General features: G+C 43.4%; 1 protein-coding gene across 1 annotated transcript; it reads left to right on the forward strand.

The window, feature by feature from the left end:
• Positions 1-13,559: 13,559 nt before the first annotated feature.
• Positions 13,560-15,366, forward strand: tcf21 (transcription factor 21). The gene is made up of 2 exons (XM_035144154.2): positions 13,560-14,128; positions 14,853-15,366. Exons 1-2 carry the CDS (start codon positions 13,691-13,693, stop codon positions 14,940-14,942), a joined length of 528 nt encoding a protein of 175 aa, XP_035000045.1. The 5' UTR covers positions 13,560-13,690; the 3' UTR covers positions 14,943-15,366.
• The last annotated feature ends 1,055 nt before the right edge of the window (positions 15,367-16,421 follow it).

Here is a 16,421-nt window from a genome sequence, read left to right on the forward strand (position 1 = left end):
AGAACTGGGGCCCGCTGGTCGGGTTGTCAGCACCTCAGACAGACAGTGTTTGGATAGAGAAGGAGTTGCTGTAAGCCCCGTGGAGTGGATTCTTCCTCTCTCACTAGAAAACAGAGCACTCCAAAAACGAGCTGCTGTGAGAGCGCGGCGGCGTCCGCCTGTAAAGGGCACCCAACGTCGTGGTGGGGAGGCTCATCACAGATCACTCCAATTACACACCCGGTTGCCCTCGGAGATAAAGTGTGCGTTCATGCATCTTTGTCATCGTGTGGCTTAGTGGGTACTGTTTGATATAGGAGGAGAGGAGGGTGGGTGGGTGGCAAAAGTGGTACTTGTTTCCTGTATCCATATATGTGTGTGTGTGTGTGTATGTGAGGAGTCCCCTCCACTTTTTGCTGGTGCAGGCCTGAATTGGGGTGGAGCGGGGGTGGGAAGTGTTGACATAGAAGGATGTTTTGGGGTGGTGTTTGGGGAGCGAATCGGGGTGAAGGTGTAGAATGATGACAGGAAGGAGGGATGTGTGATAAGAGGGGTGGGGTGGGGGGGAGTTGTGTTTTTGTTGAGTTGTTAGGGGTAATTTTTTGTACGGCGCTCGGTATTGTTGCCTTTTTTCAGACGTGCACAAACACACACTCTCTTATTGACCTGCCTTTGCTCATGCTTGTTTTTGTGTGTGATAAAACAAAGCAACAAAAATCCACACATACACACAAGGCATGCCCACGCACATGTACACACACTGTCTCTCACACACACACACACACGCGGACACACACACTGATATCTAAATTAATGGTCTCCTCGGGGAGTCATCCAAAGGCCACAGCGTTTGGGAGAAAAGATTCTTGGAAAAAGGCTTCATCATCTGAACATTTCCTCATTAGTAACCCCATCTCAGCCATTCAGAGAGCGAGAGAGGTGCACCAAGCAACACACAGACAAGGTCACATACTTATCATGTTGATGAGGCATTTACACTCCCGGCAAATGGTGGTGAAAGTGGTGGACGGAGAGAGGCAAACGTGGAGTCGGACTTTGGTGTGAGGAGCAGACACAGGTACGGAGGTAAAGACCTTAAATGGTTCAAGTCCAGAAACAGAGAGAAAGAGAAAAAAGAAAAGAGAGATCTTAATTCTCAGCGAGTTCACTCCCTCGGCCTCCTCCAGGCTCGCTGCAGGAAGTCATTAAAGAGTATAAGGCAATAAAGCTGTGTCAGATATATTGTTGCAACGCTCTCCGCAGAGATACAAAATATTTGCCTCCCATCCTCATCGGACATGAGGATCAGCATTTTACAGGCCCACAATGTCCTCTCTTGTTATTGGGTTTCAGCGTTATTGTTTCCGCTTTGATTCAACATGCCTCCCAAGAAAAGGGGCATCCTGGGTAACACAAAGGTTTTAAGGATATTTGTCACTTCAGAACTGGCTCTTTAAAAATGTACTGACTAGTTACCGACTAGCTGGGGAACAGTTAACGATATTCTTCTCAAAAGCTGGAGGAGACCAAAAATAGAGCAAAAAGAGAACTGATAACTTGACTTAACTCGTGGATATGCACCAGGTGCACGTCTGTGAGTTCAAACCCCTGAAATGTGACGATAACCTTTCCTTCCGATTCTGTTTTCAACATATTTGAACAAGTATTTTATATCCTACTCAAACATAGAGGTTAGTTTGGAGGGAAAATAAACAGCCGCTGTTGCTTTATGTTGATAAGGCTGCTCCTGCTCTTCCAAAATAAATACACAAAATATGAATAATAGTGCAAGAAAAGAATGTGGTATTCATGGAAATTATGGTGATGGATAGATAGATAGATAGATAGATAGATAGATAGATAGATAGATAGATAGATAGATAGATAGATAGATAGATAGATAGATAGATAGATAGATTGATTGATTGATTGATTGATTGGTAGAGGGGAAGGAAAAGCAGAGAGCAATAAAATGTGATGGAGGGATGGAGAAGGGGTGAGGAGAGGAGGTTAATCCAAACAGAACCGTGCCAGGATATTTTTACGACTGTCCCATCAGCCATTATCTGCCTGCTTTGTTATGGTTAGGGATAAATACAGACCAGGGCAATACCACGGAGGGTTAGATTTTGTGTGTGTCTGTGTGTGTGAATGATTTTACGTCTGTGTAGCAATGTCTAGTTTTTTTGTGAGCGTGTCATCTCCCTCGTTCTCCCTGGCTCTCCTCCACCGCAGCAGCCAAAGAAGATAAGCACAACAGTTTATTCCATTTCATCAGACGCTCCTAAGGCCATTTTAGCCCTAATGGACACAGAGCAGAACCGGCCTTTTTATCTTCTTGCTCAATAAAAATCTTACGTCCGCCGTCGGCTCATGAGACTCTCTGTCTCTGAGCTAGATAAATATCTGTGTGTGCTGACCGAGCTGGTGAGTGGGTTCGAAACAAATGTTGGAGAGGGTCTGTGTGTTTGTGATAAGTGAGGCGAACAGGGGGATTTTCTGTGGGAAACAATTATGTGTGTGAAAAGAGAGAGAAAGAGTGGACTTGAATATAGTCGCATGATATCATCATCTGTAAACTCTCCAAACACCTGTGTTTAAGGCGTAGACTGAAGATAAACGAGGGGTTTAAACTTGGACACACAGAGAGATGAATCTTGTGTGTGTGTGTGTGCAGGCACATGTTTGAAAGATGTAGCTTTATGTGTATTTAAAAGCCTTCGACACTGTTTTTAACATATAATGCAAATTTGTCACGTACAGAGACACAAGCAGAATTTACACACACCTGCAGCCTGAGGGAAAGCCATACGTGTGTTGGTGTGTGTGTGTGTGTGTGTGTGTGTGTGTGTGTGTGTGTGTGTGTGTGTGTGTGTGTGTGTGTGTGTGTGTGTGTGTGTGTGTGTGTGAGCTCTCAGCCAATCCGACCATGTGTGTCTGGGTGCGAGAAGAGCAGAGGTGACGGAGAGTTTGGAGCAGCAGAGAAATGATCTGCGAGGTTTATTGTCTTTAATTAGTATCCAGGGGGAAAGAGATAGATAAGGACCACCACTTCGCTGACTGATCTACTCTGTGTTTAAAAAAAAAAAATCCAAACCAAAGTGTGCAGTAAAAAAGCAGGAAACACTCACCAAGGTATGATCAGTCCTGGAAAAGTCAGGCCTTTAGTGTATTTCCTCTAATGTGAAACTAACGTAGCACACGTTAAGAAGTGATTCAAGACAAATGAACTCAAAAGACATTCTTTGGCATTGTATTGTTTTCGTTGTAAATAATGTGCGGTCCGGCTTTTAGCAGAAAAGATTTTGGATTAAACGAGAACTTTCTTTCCAAGAGCCATTTAGACATTTTGCCAATATTGGAAGACGAAACACTTTTCATCAAGTGTGTGTGTGTTACATCATGATGGCATTAAGGATGTTTAGTTGTGTATACACAGCCACACTTCTCACCTCTGAAGATGCACATCGCCGATGTCAAATAAATAAGCCAATGAGTATGTATGCATAAAACAGCTGGACAACAGCTGATTCCCCACAGGGACACGTCGCCTTTTGCACAACCAAATGGTGTGCACGTGTGTGTGTGAGTGAGTGTTTCTAAGAAATAAACTAAGAAGATGAGTGAGAAAAAGAAAGATTCACATATTGTGCATGTTGTGTTTGCTTGTGAGTTTCAGAAGCAGCAACGCTTCTTTCGCGTACGACTTTAACCGAAAACAACAAAAGTGCAGAACAGCGAGAGTAAAATAAAAGTTTGGTGCAAAGTCAGCCATGAGTGTAAGGTATACGTGTGATCATCAAGAGAACTGATGGTTTGCCCTTCATCAAGCTCTAAATATACACCTATTTAAATAGTATTTACACTTAAAAACAATAGTAATTCTTTGGTTGGAAGTAACATTTTACTTTCAGCACTGCCAGTGTCATTTTGCGATAAAGGAATATGAATCTTATTTTTGTACTCAGACCTTCCCATAATCCAGTTTATGTCTTAATAATAATGCCTTTCACAGTTAGTAAGTGATTCTTCCTGTGTTTCTCACACTATTTATTACAAATTTCCACTGTAAATTTCTCTCTCAATTACATTTATGTTGTTTTACATATACATGGACGTCTCTCTGAATTACTGCACATTGATCCTCTGATTGTGTACAAACATGTACTTAAACTATTAGATTTACTTTCGTACAGTTCAAAGATATCGGTTAAATCTTGTCATCTGTTTAGACAACTTTAAACAATCAATTTCAGTATCCCTCAAACTGTTGTTTCTGAATGGATGTGCAGCATTTCACGTAACTCTCAGTTGCTACGGAGGTCAGTTTATAAATATTGCACTGATATCTTTGCGCCGAGTTTTGTCATCAGAGAAATATGCACGGACGTGCACTTGCACTCAGTGTTAAGATTTAGAATCACATGGTCAAATCAAAATCCAATAATGAAATGCTACAGCTAACATTTAGCAAAGAGGTAAGCCGACATCTGTTTGTGATTACAGGGTTGGTGAGGTGCTGTTGTGTCTGTCCTCTGCTACTAAGTGGGCCTGTCTGTTAGATGCACCGGAGCTGGAGATGCACACACACATGCACACACACAAACAAACACGTGCACACACTAATGAGCTAATTCACACACGCGCTTCCTGCCCTGGGACTTGGGGTTCAGGGGATATCAGGGGTCTCATGAGATTTAATGTTGTGAATGTGTGTGTGTGTGTGTGTGTGTGTGTGTGTGTGTGTGTGTGTGTGTGTGTGTGTGTGTGTGTGTGTGTGTGTGTGAGGGGCACTTTTTTTATCACAGTTCCCATCTCACCTCTTTGTCATCTCCTGTTAGCCTCCGGTAGCATAACGTCTGTGTCCAGTGGGAGAACTGAAACACACACACACTGGCACAAACACAGATTAGGGTTGAAATGATACATAAAAGAAGGTGCTATCGTAACACACACAAACACACACCCTAGAGTTACTGATACGCCAAAACAAAATCCCTTGAACATCCCTGCACGTCTGCTCCATTTCATAATTTCACATTCCTTTCTTTGTCGTGCTTTTTTGATTTCTGCAATCCTATTTTTCTATTTTTCTCTCATGTATAAAACCAATGGCTTTTCATGTTTATATTACAAGTGTAGGAGATATGTTGCTATATATTATAAGCCTGCCGGTCTGTGTGTGTGTGTGTGTGTGTGTGTGTGTGTGTGTGTGTGTGTGTGTGTGTGTGTGTGTGTGTGTGTGTGTGTGTGTGTGTGTGTACAGTATATTAGTGTGTGAGGGTGTGTATAAGGGATTGTACGTCAAATGTGCAATGTTTGTACAAGTTCCCTCCCTGTGCATCAGACCCACACCGAGTATGAAGGGAGTATCAGCGGAGTAGCCCAGGAGGAGCCTCCATCTTCGGACCGGTGGGGGTGACGGCTCCCTGTGGGACCTGGGGGTGGGGGAATGCTGGACTGGAGGGAAGCAGCTAACATGCGTAATCTCTTCGCCCAGGAAGGCAGAGGTTTCCCTGCGTTTGGGGGCAGTCAACACGTTCCCCGGCTATCAGCGGTTCTGGATGGTTTATCCAGAGATATCGGCAGGCTACGTGGGTGTATCGCACTCAAGCCTGGAGTTTGTTCGTGCACACAAGAGAACGCTGACCCAAAGAAATGCATAACTGTTCAAAACTGTGGTGTCTTTAGGGACTGCTCCTATCTCTCTTCCTGGGGTCGGATAATATTCTGTCTGTCTCCCTCTGCACCAGAGGCTGCAGTAATTACCAGCAAAGTTACAGATAATCAGTGTGTGTTTCACACTGTATCAGTGGCCTGTTTGTGAGTGTGCAGGCGTGAGCAACCCAGACTGCTGAGACAGTCTCGAGATATGATGGGATGAGGTCATTACTTCTATTCTTCCTTTTTTTTCCGGAGAGGGGTGGTAAACAGTTCATTTTTCAAAAGAGATGCAGCAATTCAAGCATCTGCAGGGAGTATAAATGTTGATAATAAATATAAATACAGGCTCCTTCATTAATAGATGTTCCCCTCTTGATAGCAACTCAGGAATTTGCACATCTTATTTAACATATTACAATAATCTCTACATATATAAACACACACAGACAGACACACACACACACACACACACACACACACACACACACACACACACACACTGTCGCTCCCCCTTGAGTAATGAGGAGAAAGAAGATCAAAGCGTAGAACCTGATCCAGCCAATGAGAGCGCAGCTCTGTTTATCATCCCTCTCCATCATCGGCCTCCATTATAACAACAGTCTGACTGATCAGGTGTGAATAATATCAGCGACCGTCCAGCGTTACACTGATAATTAGGTGTGTGTACGGATGATCCTGACATTTTATCTCCGTTCATCTACAGAGATCAGTCAGATAGTTTGTGTCCTCTCATGATTTTGTGAAATTTGCCTGTGATAAAGAGAAGCGATACCTTCTCTAGTTTAGATGACCATACACATACATTGAAAGAGGTCCTTGAAGATCGAGGGACTCCCCTGATCTGATCGCACCAGGTTCCTTGTTCCACCATCGGGGAACCACAAACAAGGGGAAGTCTGGACTGCGATTATCTTGTGTGCAGGAGTGACCAGATGATGTTCCTTGGATGAATGCAATGGTCGACAAGTAGCATAAACATGCATGATTGAGAGAAGACGTCAGTAAGCGATCTGATTTGGGCAGCCATGGGCAGCCATGGGCAGCCAGCGGAGGTTGATGAGCAGCGGAGCAACATGACAAATTGAAGGGCAGATGTGCTGCTGCATTCTGGGCCATCTGAAAGGATTTTAACTATGCACTGTTTACAGTGAAGGGAGGCCCTCTTGAGGGGCATCGCAGTAATCAGACAAGAAATAACCACGTCCACTGATTTGGGTAAGACCTGATGTTTGTCCATGGCATCAGTGGCAGACATATGCAGTTTCTCACAACCTTGGTTAGGAGGGGAGATGAATGTATTTAACATTATTGATGTTAAGTTTTACTCATGTTTGTGTGACACTGAAGAGTCTGTTTAACCTGGTCTGTAGACATGAAGGTGAATACCACTTTGTAATACATGTTAGTGTTTAAACAGAATGAAGTGCGCGAATGCATCTTGGCTAAATAGCTTGTTTTTTTCCCTCAACAATTTTGACTGTATTTGTTTTGGCTGCACGGGACTGACCAGACATCCAACAACAGCAGCGGGGACACTGGGGGCGCGCGGTTGAGGAGTGGGGTCTGGCTGAAGGAGAGGAAGCACGGATGGCTGCTGCGAAGGGTTTAGCTGGGTGCTGGGAGCTCTGGCCTGTTAGAGGATCAAACCACACACACACGTCTAAACCATACCACTGTGTGAGATGGAAAACTGAGCAGTGTCCCTCTCCCTCTCTGTTTATAAACTGTAGCCTCAGTCACAATGACAGAGACCAGACCTCTGACTCTGAAACCCAGCACTGTCCCACACTGCCCCGCTGCCCACTCCTGCAAAGGGAAGCCACACACACACACACACACACACACACACACACACACACACACACTCACACACAGAGCTTTTATCTCTGCATCCGATCACCAGGCCACAAGTTAGTCCAGAGGTTGCAGCGGAGGTTTAAAAAGTGCCATATACTGCCGTAGAACACACACACACACACACACACACACACACACACACACACACACACACACACACACACACACACACACACACACACACACACACACACACACACACTCACACAAACACACTCAAACTGCAGCTGCATCACATCTCACTTACTTCCGACAGGACACTTTGGGCGCGCAGCCAATTCAACCTCCAGCCAACACAGCTTAAGTGTGTGTGTGTGTGTGTATTTTGGGTATAGAACCACTAAGACAGCAGTGCCAATGGATATTTCAGCAACCAACTTAGTTCAGGTTGCTACTGTGAATCTTTCTCCTTGTAAAGTTATTGTTTTTGCGGCTGTCTGCACTCGTTTGTCTGTTTCTCAGGCCTCATCTCCTGCAGGGCTGTTATTCATCTCCATCTGTCTGGTTATCATTTTTATCTTTAACAACAAGCTGCACGGCAACTGATCTGTATCGACAGGAACAGCGACTTAAAACTTTGCACGCACTCATCTGGCTAAATCTGAAAATACATCAAAACTGGCTTGTACTTTATCATACCTGCTGATGAACACTTTCAATTGGTTCGCGAGCTGCCGTTTTGAATTCTCGGGTTCAGCATTTTGGCCGAAAGTAACCATATTTGGAGGAGCAGGGGGTGGAGCCTGACTGAGAGCATGAGGACATAACACACCCACCTACACCTGCAAACCTCACCCACTGGACGGTGCTATGTGTCAGTCACAGGGTATCCACACCCCATACCATACTTTATCGTCTGTTTTACTTTAAATGGGACCATAATTTACAAAATGAACTTCATGCTGCATTGAAGAAGACTTGGAGCTATGACAATGTTTACTGACGTTATCAATCAAGAGAGAATCAAGGTAATGTTTCTCATAGACCTCCGTAGAAATGTACTAGTTTTCCAACCAGTGGAGTTGCCCCCTGCTGGTCATTATACAGGTTTCAGGCATTTTTCCTCTTTGGCTTTACTCTCCTGGCCTGGAGTCTATATTCATTTTGTATACAGTCCAGAAGTACAACACAATTTCCTTGAGCACAGTGAAAGAATCCCAGATTTGGTCTTGAGTCATGTGGTTGGTTGTCAGGGTGATGGAAGAGACGGACATTCAGCCAATCCCGTGTAGGCATTTCCCAGATTCCACCATTCCACTTTAATTCTGTATGATCCATATCCATCCGTCACACACATTGTGAAATCCAGTACATTTAACACAGATGCACACGGATAAGTGCGCATGTGTGCACGTAGTCCAGAGACCAATACACTCCAACTCCCTCACTCTGTAAGGACAAGACTTCCAGGTCATTAGCCTACACTTTGACAGAATATCAGTCTCATTGTGGAGGATCCCTTGTTCCCCCGGATGTTCCTGTCACAGAATATCAAAGGAGCGTAGTCTTTTTGAAATATAATAATGATATTTCCACTCCCATAAACATGTTCATAATTCTCCCTTATTGTCTGCCACATCCTTTCGCAATGACTTTCTCCTCTCCCCGCTGTGTGTTTGCACTCTCCACAACCTCTGTTTTAGTTATTTTGCTTTGATTCTTCCTCCTTTAGTTTAGAGCCACTTGAACTGAGGTGAAAAGCAATTTGTGCAAACGTGGGTGAGTGCATGTGTGCGTGTGCTGGGGGAGTACGGCTGTGATAAGGGACAGGGAACTGCCGCACTTAGACAAAGATGGATGATGTTTTTCTCACCCCAAGCCTCACTCCAAGATTAGTTCCTCAGTCTGTTTCTGTGCCGCAACCAAGAAACTTTAGTGTTGTTTGTTCTTTCATTCTTTGAGTCACGGAGAAATACATGTGGAATGTTTTTCCAGTAAATAAAACTCTATTTAGTTTAGTGTCATTAGTTTCATTCCTCCCCCAATTTCTCACATTAGTCAGTTGTTCCACAGTTAAATGTTTCCTTCTCTCGTTTATTTGCCTTTTTCAGAAAAACACTTACAAGGTGGTAAAAAACTATGGGTGAGGAAAAAGGATAAAGAAGAAGATTGAATCTTTTTCCTCTGTAACCACGTTTAATATTGTTCATTTGAAACACAGCTGTTTTTATTTTCCATTTTTTTGCTCCAAAGAATAATTCCCCTCGATCTCAACTTTAAAGTGTGGACTCTTTTTACATTTTACAGTCAAGCTGAAATTCTCTTCACTTTTCTTGTGAGGAAATAAAACGATATTGCAGCTGTTGTGCACAGTTTTAATCACACTAGACATTACTTTTGTTATTTTAACTCCTGATAACTCATCAGCTTGGACGTCTTATGAGAAGTGGATACGCTGAACTATGAATCCTTTAGTCATGTAATGTTGCCGGAAGTTGCAATACCAAAGATGGCCATCATTTAAAAAACCCAACACAGCCCAGTGCTCTACCTGACATCTTTTTAATCAACAGCTTTTGCACACTCGTTACAGAAAAAGGGGGGTATAGCTAGCTATAAGCTAAAATCTCCCAGGTATGGGTAGGCTACCGCCATCTTGCACCTTTGTCATTATTTGGAGCCACAGTCGGGATCGAGGAGTGGAGCAAGTGGTATCAAGGTCCCACCAATACGCACGCTCTGCCAATCATGAGTGAGTCTCAACTGTCAATCGTTACCTTGTACCCCATTTTTATAGCATCAAATAAATAATTAAAACTAAACATACGCACTGAACAGACACCAGTGAGATAAGAACAACCTAAAAATGTATACAACATGTACTTTTTAGTTAATGTCCATCCACTAACATGGTGGAGGCCGGTGTTATGACCTATACTGCAGCCAGCCACTACGGGCCAGTCAAGAGGTTTTCGCTTCACTTTTGAGGGGCACATCTTTGAATACAGTCTATGACAAATACACAAAAACACACACATGCTGTAGCACTAAACAAATTACCAACACTGACATTTGAGCAGCGCCTTGAAAGCACTAATGAAGGGGGCGCTGTCTCAGAAGTTTCCTTCTTCAAGCACAAATACACAGTTTTCTTAGCAAAAGTGTAATAATAGTGTCCAAATCAAACAGATAATTGTTGCCATTCTCACGTGGTTTTCAAATGTCTTTGTCTCAGCGCATGCAGTTACTTCACATGTTCAAAAGGTGTTTGTGTGTGTGTGAGAAATGATAATGACCCCGAGGAGTCAGGTGTCCCCCTCGGTGGCCCTGCGAGCAACATCTGGAACCCGTCCCTTCATGGTGACATCACACAACCGGCCTAGCCTTTGACCCCAAACCGGCTAATTAGCAGCACGTCCCTCCATAACTGCCAGGGTCCCCTCTTTCTTTCTCCCCCTCGCTGCCCATTTCTCTCCCTCGTCCTCTCTCCACCTGTTGCCTCATGTCACTGTGTGTGTGACCGAGGCAGAAAACGGTCAACGGGGAAGTTTCCTCAACACTTGTGCTACATTTGTTATCGTTCACACAAAGAGCTGAAACACGTCTGGGGCCTAAACAGGTTTGGCTCAGTTAGGACGTTAAAATATGAGATTTAAAACCTTTGTGAGTACAAATAATAGTAATGGCTTTATTACGCCAGGGCCTGTGTTTTATCGACACATGTGGGAGAGAGAGAGAGAGAGAGAGAGAGAGAGAGAGAGAGAGAGAGAGAAAACGAGGCCTGTGCAGAGTCTTTTCATGAGCTATTTTAGTTCACCTCCCTCTCCCTCACTCTCTCTGTGACTCTCTGGTGTATCCATGTATCTCAGAGGTGATCATCAATCTACCAGACTCTATTATTACTTTTCCACTAAGTGCTTTGATTTCCAGCCCACCCAGGAGATTAAGCGCTGTCTTCCTCTCTTCCCTCTCCCACCATGGCCTCACCTTTCTGTCTCTCTCTCTCTCCCTCGCTCTTTCTCTCAGCTCAGTGTAGCACGATCTCTCGCTCTCTCTCTCCCCTCTCTCTTTTTGCAGCACATTCATGTGAACGTCTTGTTCTTTCAGATTTTACGGCTCCTCTATTCTTGTCAACACTTTTTATTAGGATTTTCCAAGGTGCAAACCACCTACATTTTAGCATGAGGATACATGTTTTAATATTGTTATTGTTATTATTAATAATAATTCACAACACTGACCAGATCCCACGCCCCTACCCCCTTCCATGGTCACACAAATACAAAATTAGTCATAACAAAGAAGATGGTAATAGAAATAAACATACAAATACACAGATATACATACAAAAAAAGTAAAATATTAAAAATATGAGTACAATTTGAAGATTGTAGAGTAATTATAAAAGAAAACTAATAATAATGATGATATATGACTTAATAAATTCTACATCCAGAGTAATGCAGTCTTATATATCAGTTTCAGTCAACCAGTTTATATGTATTATAGTAACAGATTATGAATTCACAGGAAATAAATGAACTTCTACATGTGTGATAAACGGAGACCATGATCCATCAGATTTATGGTACGATCCACTCACAGCACTTCAATGTTTTCCACTTTCAGCACAGAACCTCCTGAAGCCACTGAATAACTGAAGGGGGCCTGCTTGCTTTTTTGACTGCACAAAATGAGTCGCTGGATCAGCAAGGAGGCGAACACGATAGTCGGATTAAAAGGCCTTCATCAACACTTTTAAACATTGCTGCATTTCCTCGGGTCATTGTGGTGGATAAAACGTAGCAGTGGTGCCTGATTAAATCCACTGTGACACCGGAAGCAAAGGGGTTAGAGGTGAACACTCAAGAGACACACCTCTTATCCTTGCACATGCTTCAGCTGTGCAGGAGAAGGCAGCGTGTTCACACACACACACACACACACACACACACACACACACACACACACACACACACACACACACACACACACACACACACACACACACACACACACACACACACACACACACACACACACCATCCTGCATCGCAGCAAGTACAATCTGCAGCTTCATGTTACTCAGAGACCCACTATATGTCTCATCGCTTACAATAATTAATATAGTGAACAAGATGCACACGACTAAGAACCGTGTTCTCCTGTTGCCCCTCAACCTTCTCCACTTCAGGCAGCTCCATGCGGAGGCCGTGTTGTTTGGACTTGGCCCTGAGTGGCCCAGTGCATTGAGCATCAGTGTGGAATGATGTGGAAGGCCAAACAGGGGATTGTGGGTGCCGGGTATCCATTACATCAGAGGGGACCGAGGCGCCACTTTGTGATTTGAGACATGACACCCCCCTGTGCTTGCACTTTATCCTGTTGAAGTGGAGAGATGTGCTGAAAGTTGCATGATTCCTGTGAGGCTACTGAATACTCTGATATGTTGTTATAAGATAAAGTCTAAAATACGATTGTACTGTTATGAATCGATTCATTTAAAAGTAAAAATACTAGATTTTCCTATTTTTTAACGATTATAACTTTGACATTAAGAAGCAATGCAACCTAATATAATAGTAAATGAAATGTTGGAATTTTCTAATTTTATATAAAAATCTATGATAATATAAGACAACTTAGAGAAACAAGATAATACACAGAAAAAATTAAAATGGTTTTATTTTGAACCCTAATGTGATTTTTGCTTTGTCGTGTTTACGCTCCATGGTTGAATGGTTTTTAGAGGCTAATCTGTAAAACCAATACTTCTTTACTTCTTTTTTAATTCCTTCTTTTCTAATAGCCTATAGATCATTCACACAAATCCTCTAATAGTAAAATTCAAGGACCCCTGACTTTTTGAAAAAGTTGAAGTGGGTCTAAAAATAAGAAATCACAGTGACGAAGCCATGTTATCTCTTCAAAAATAATCAAGGGTCTGGCTAAGGTCACATTTGTGCTGGAAATAAACCGCATGTTCTGTGTTTTGGGTTCCTTTGGGGCCCTGGAAAACCAGAGAGACCAGCACCCATGTCTCCTCCCAGCATGAGGTAACGCCCTCTCTGCTCCTGGAGATAAAAAGTCCTGCTCCTCTCCTCGCACGGTCAGGAGTCCACGAACACATCATCGCCCCCGCAGGCGTGCGTCGTCCCACCCTGTCCATAACCCTGCAGCAGCCTTAGCTCCCATGCTTTGAGTCCGCTCCGGTCGGAGACAGCTCACCATGTCCACCGGCTCCCTCAGCGATGTCGACGACGAGCTCCTGGACGGCATCCTCAAGTTCGCCTCCTCCGGCAAAGACTCCAACGAGAGCACGGAGGACAGCTCCAACTGCGAGGGGCCCTGCGCAAGCGAGGAGCGCAGAGACGCGCCGGGCAAGAAGAGGAAGACCGGGTCGCGCAAAACGGCGCCCAAGGGTGTGGCGCCGCAACAGGAGGGCAAGCAGGTGCAGAGGAACGCGGCCAACGCGCGGGAGAGAGCCAGGATGCGCGTCCTGTCCAAGGCCTTCTCCCGGCTGAAGACCACCCTGCCCTGGGTGCCATCGGACACCAAGCTCTCCAAGCTGGACACGCTGCGCCTCGCGTCCAGCTACATCGCGCACCTCCGGCAGATACTGGCCAACGACAAATATGAAAACGGATATATCCATCCTGTAAACCTGGTGAGATGAAACACATCTGAGACACAGAGAAACACATCTGGTAGTTTATGATAAGAATGTTTTTTTTTTTAAGATTCATTAGATTTGGCCCAATATTCTGAAGAAAGATTGAATTATTTTTCTTCTATGGCTTTATCTCATTTACTCAGTTTAATTTTCAAATAGAGGTTTCAAAGTTATCAGGGTTGGAATGTGGCCTTCACACAAGGCCTCCGCATGTCTCAGCACCAAGGTGAGAAATGTGTGGGATCACTAAGCAGGTGCATGGATGGGAGAAAATAATCCTTTTCACCTCATCCTGATTGATTTATACAGACAGACTTAGACTTACCAATATTCGATTTGCATGATCAATAATCAATGCACAGACCAAGAAATAAAGGCCTCCAATGTAAAGCAGCGAATAAAAACACAATAATATAGAAAAACTCTAGGTCTTGTTGATTTATTCTATCTGAAATATCCCAGCAGAACTTTTATTGTGATATAGAAAATGTTTTTTAAACCAGGTGTCACCATTATAAAGTAATTTAGAACATATATATTAATATTATGTATATTTCTGCATAAACAATGTAGTACTGGTGATATAGCTCCAAAAAGCAATACCCAGAATTCAAGTAAATTATTGGGACAATTACTTTTTATTCTTTTATTCCTTTATTCTTTTACCCTTTTCTCTTTTTTCGTGTTTGACCTAACCTGGTTGCGTTCTCCTCCGCAGACGTGGCCTTTCATGGTCGCAGGCAAACCAGAGAACGAGTTGAAGGAGATGCTGAACGCGACGAGGTTATGTGGAACCACGGCCTCCTGATGCAGAAAGACGGACACCTCCACGGGCCACGTTTGGTTAAAGGAACGATGATTTTTCCAAGAGAAAGAAAGAAAAGAAAACAAAGGACAGAACATTGACTGAAACACGTCTCATCTCTGCAGACTCTGAGTGGGAATAACACGGAGAGAGTGCGTCCTCTCTCTCCTTCGTTCCCGTATAAAACCAAGATGAATTTATTTAAATGCATTACGTCTCTCATTGTTGTCTTTGCTGGTTCAAAGATTAACGTGCATTAAATTGCTTTTTTGTTGTTGTTGTTAATACTCTGCAGATGCATTTTTACCGGTGCAGACCTGTTCTGGCAGCTGCATTGAGATGGACGATGGCTGTGCGCAATTACGCGCGAATTTCCATATGGTTGTACAGATTCCATGTGTATAAATATATATTTGTACCACTTTTACACCTTGTGTGCGGCATGTCTTTTGTTCCCACCTTTCTCTTAGTGTTGTTTTTATTTCTGTGTGTGGGCCGACGCTCTGACCTGACCTCTCTCGTCAGTCCACTCCGTCAGAATCAGCAGAACCTGAGCACCAACAAAGCGCAGATAAGTCTCCCTCTGTTGTTTCTAATAGATAACAGTAGACGCCGTGGTCCTTACGCAAACAAACATTTGCCTTCAGAGATTATCTGGGACCCTGAAATGCAACTAAAGTTCTCGAATGATTTAAACAAGTCCCCAAAAAAGTTGGAGATGTAATTTGGTAATCCTGGAGCAATTTAATTTAATGTTTAAGAATGTCAGACGATTTTTAGGCCTATCTGATTAAAACAATAACTTCATATTTTTATTTAAAAGAAAACTAAAAAACATTAGGTATACACATAATCTATTTAGTGCTGATTGGACAGTTTATATTTAATACTAAGCCAATCAGAGTTGAGCCTTGTTGTGAGGAGCAGTGTGAGTTATTGTCCCGGGACCATTTTTTTTAAAAAAGTGGTAGAAAAAGTGCGCGCTGAGCTTTAATCCCGCCCAGACCAGTTGTTTTAATTCGCTCGGGTTATGACCGCTGTGTTTACATCATGCAGACAGTTATTTATGCAGTCTGACACACGCCCCCCCCCCCCCCCCCTCCCCCCCTCTCTCTCTCCCCTCTCAATGTGGTTTATTGGGATGGAGGTAAAGGACACTGCTGAAGATGTGTGGACCTTGGACTGCACATGGATCAACATTTTTTTGGTCCAGATCTTTGCTCTATCCCTCCCACACTCTGTCACTCCATCCCTTGACCTGGCTACAGTTTATTATTCATTCTTACATCCAGAGCTCATCCTCCAAAACACATACATTTACCACGTTTAAGGGAGTAGCTAAGAGCTTCTTCTTTGCAGTATATGCATGCATGTAGCACCAAGATGTCGAATTGCTTATTGCTTAAGTTACTTTCCTCAAGTTCTTTTGTGATACTTTTATTCTATATTTGGGATTGTATCTTTAACCCATAATTAGCTCAC

This window comes from Hippoglossus stenolepis, chromosome 20 (genome assembly GCF_022539355.2).
Source record: "Hippoglossus stenolepis isolate QCI-W04-F060 chromosome 20, HSTE1.2, whole genome shotgun sequence".
Classification (NCBI taxonomy): domain Eukaryota; kingdom Metazoa; phylum Chordata; class Actinopteri; order Pleuronectiformes; family Pleuronectidae; genus Hippoglossus; species Hippoglossus stenolepis.

Excerpts from the sequence above, each read along its gene's own strand:
- tcf21 (XM_035144154.2), top strand. The coding sequence starts at position 13,691 with ATGTCCACCGGCTCCCTCAGCGATGTCGACGACGAGCTCCTGGACGGC. Across the intron at positions 14,129-14,852 it reads ATATCCATCCTGTAAACCTG|ACGTGGCCTTTCATGGTCGC; the intron begins GTGAGATGAAAC and ends TCTCCTCCGCAG.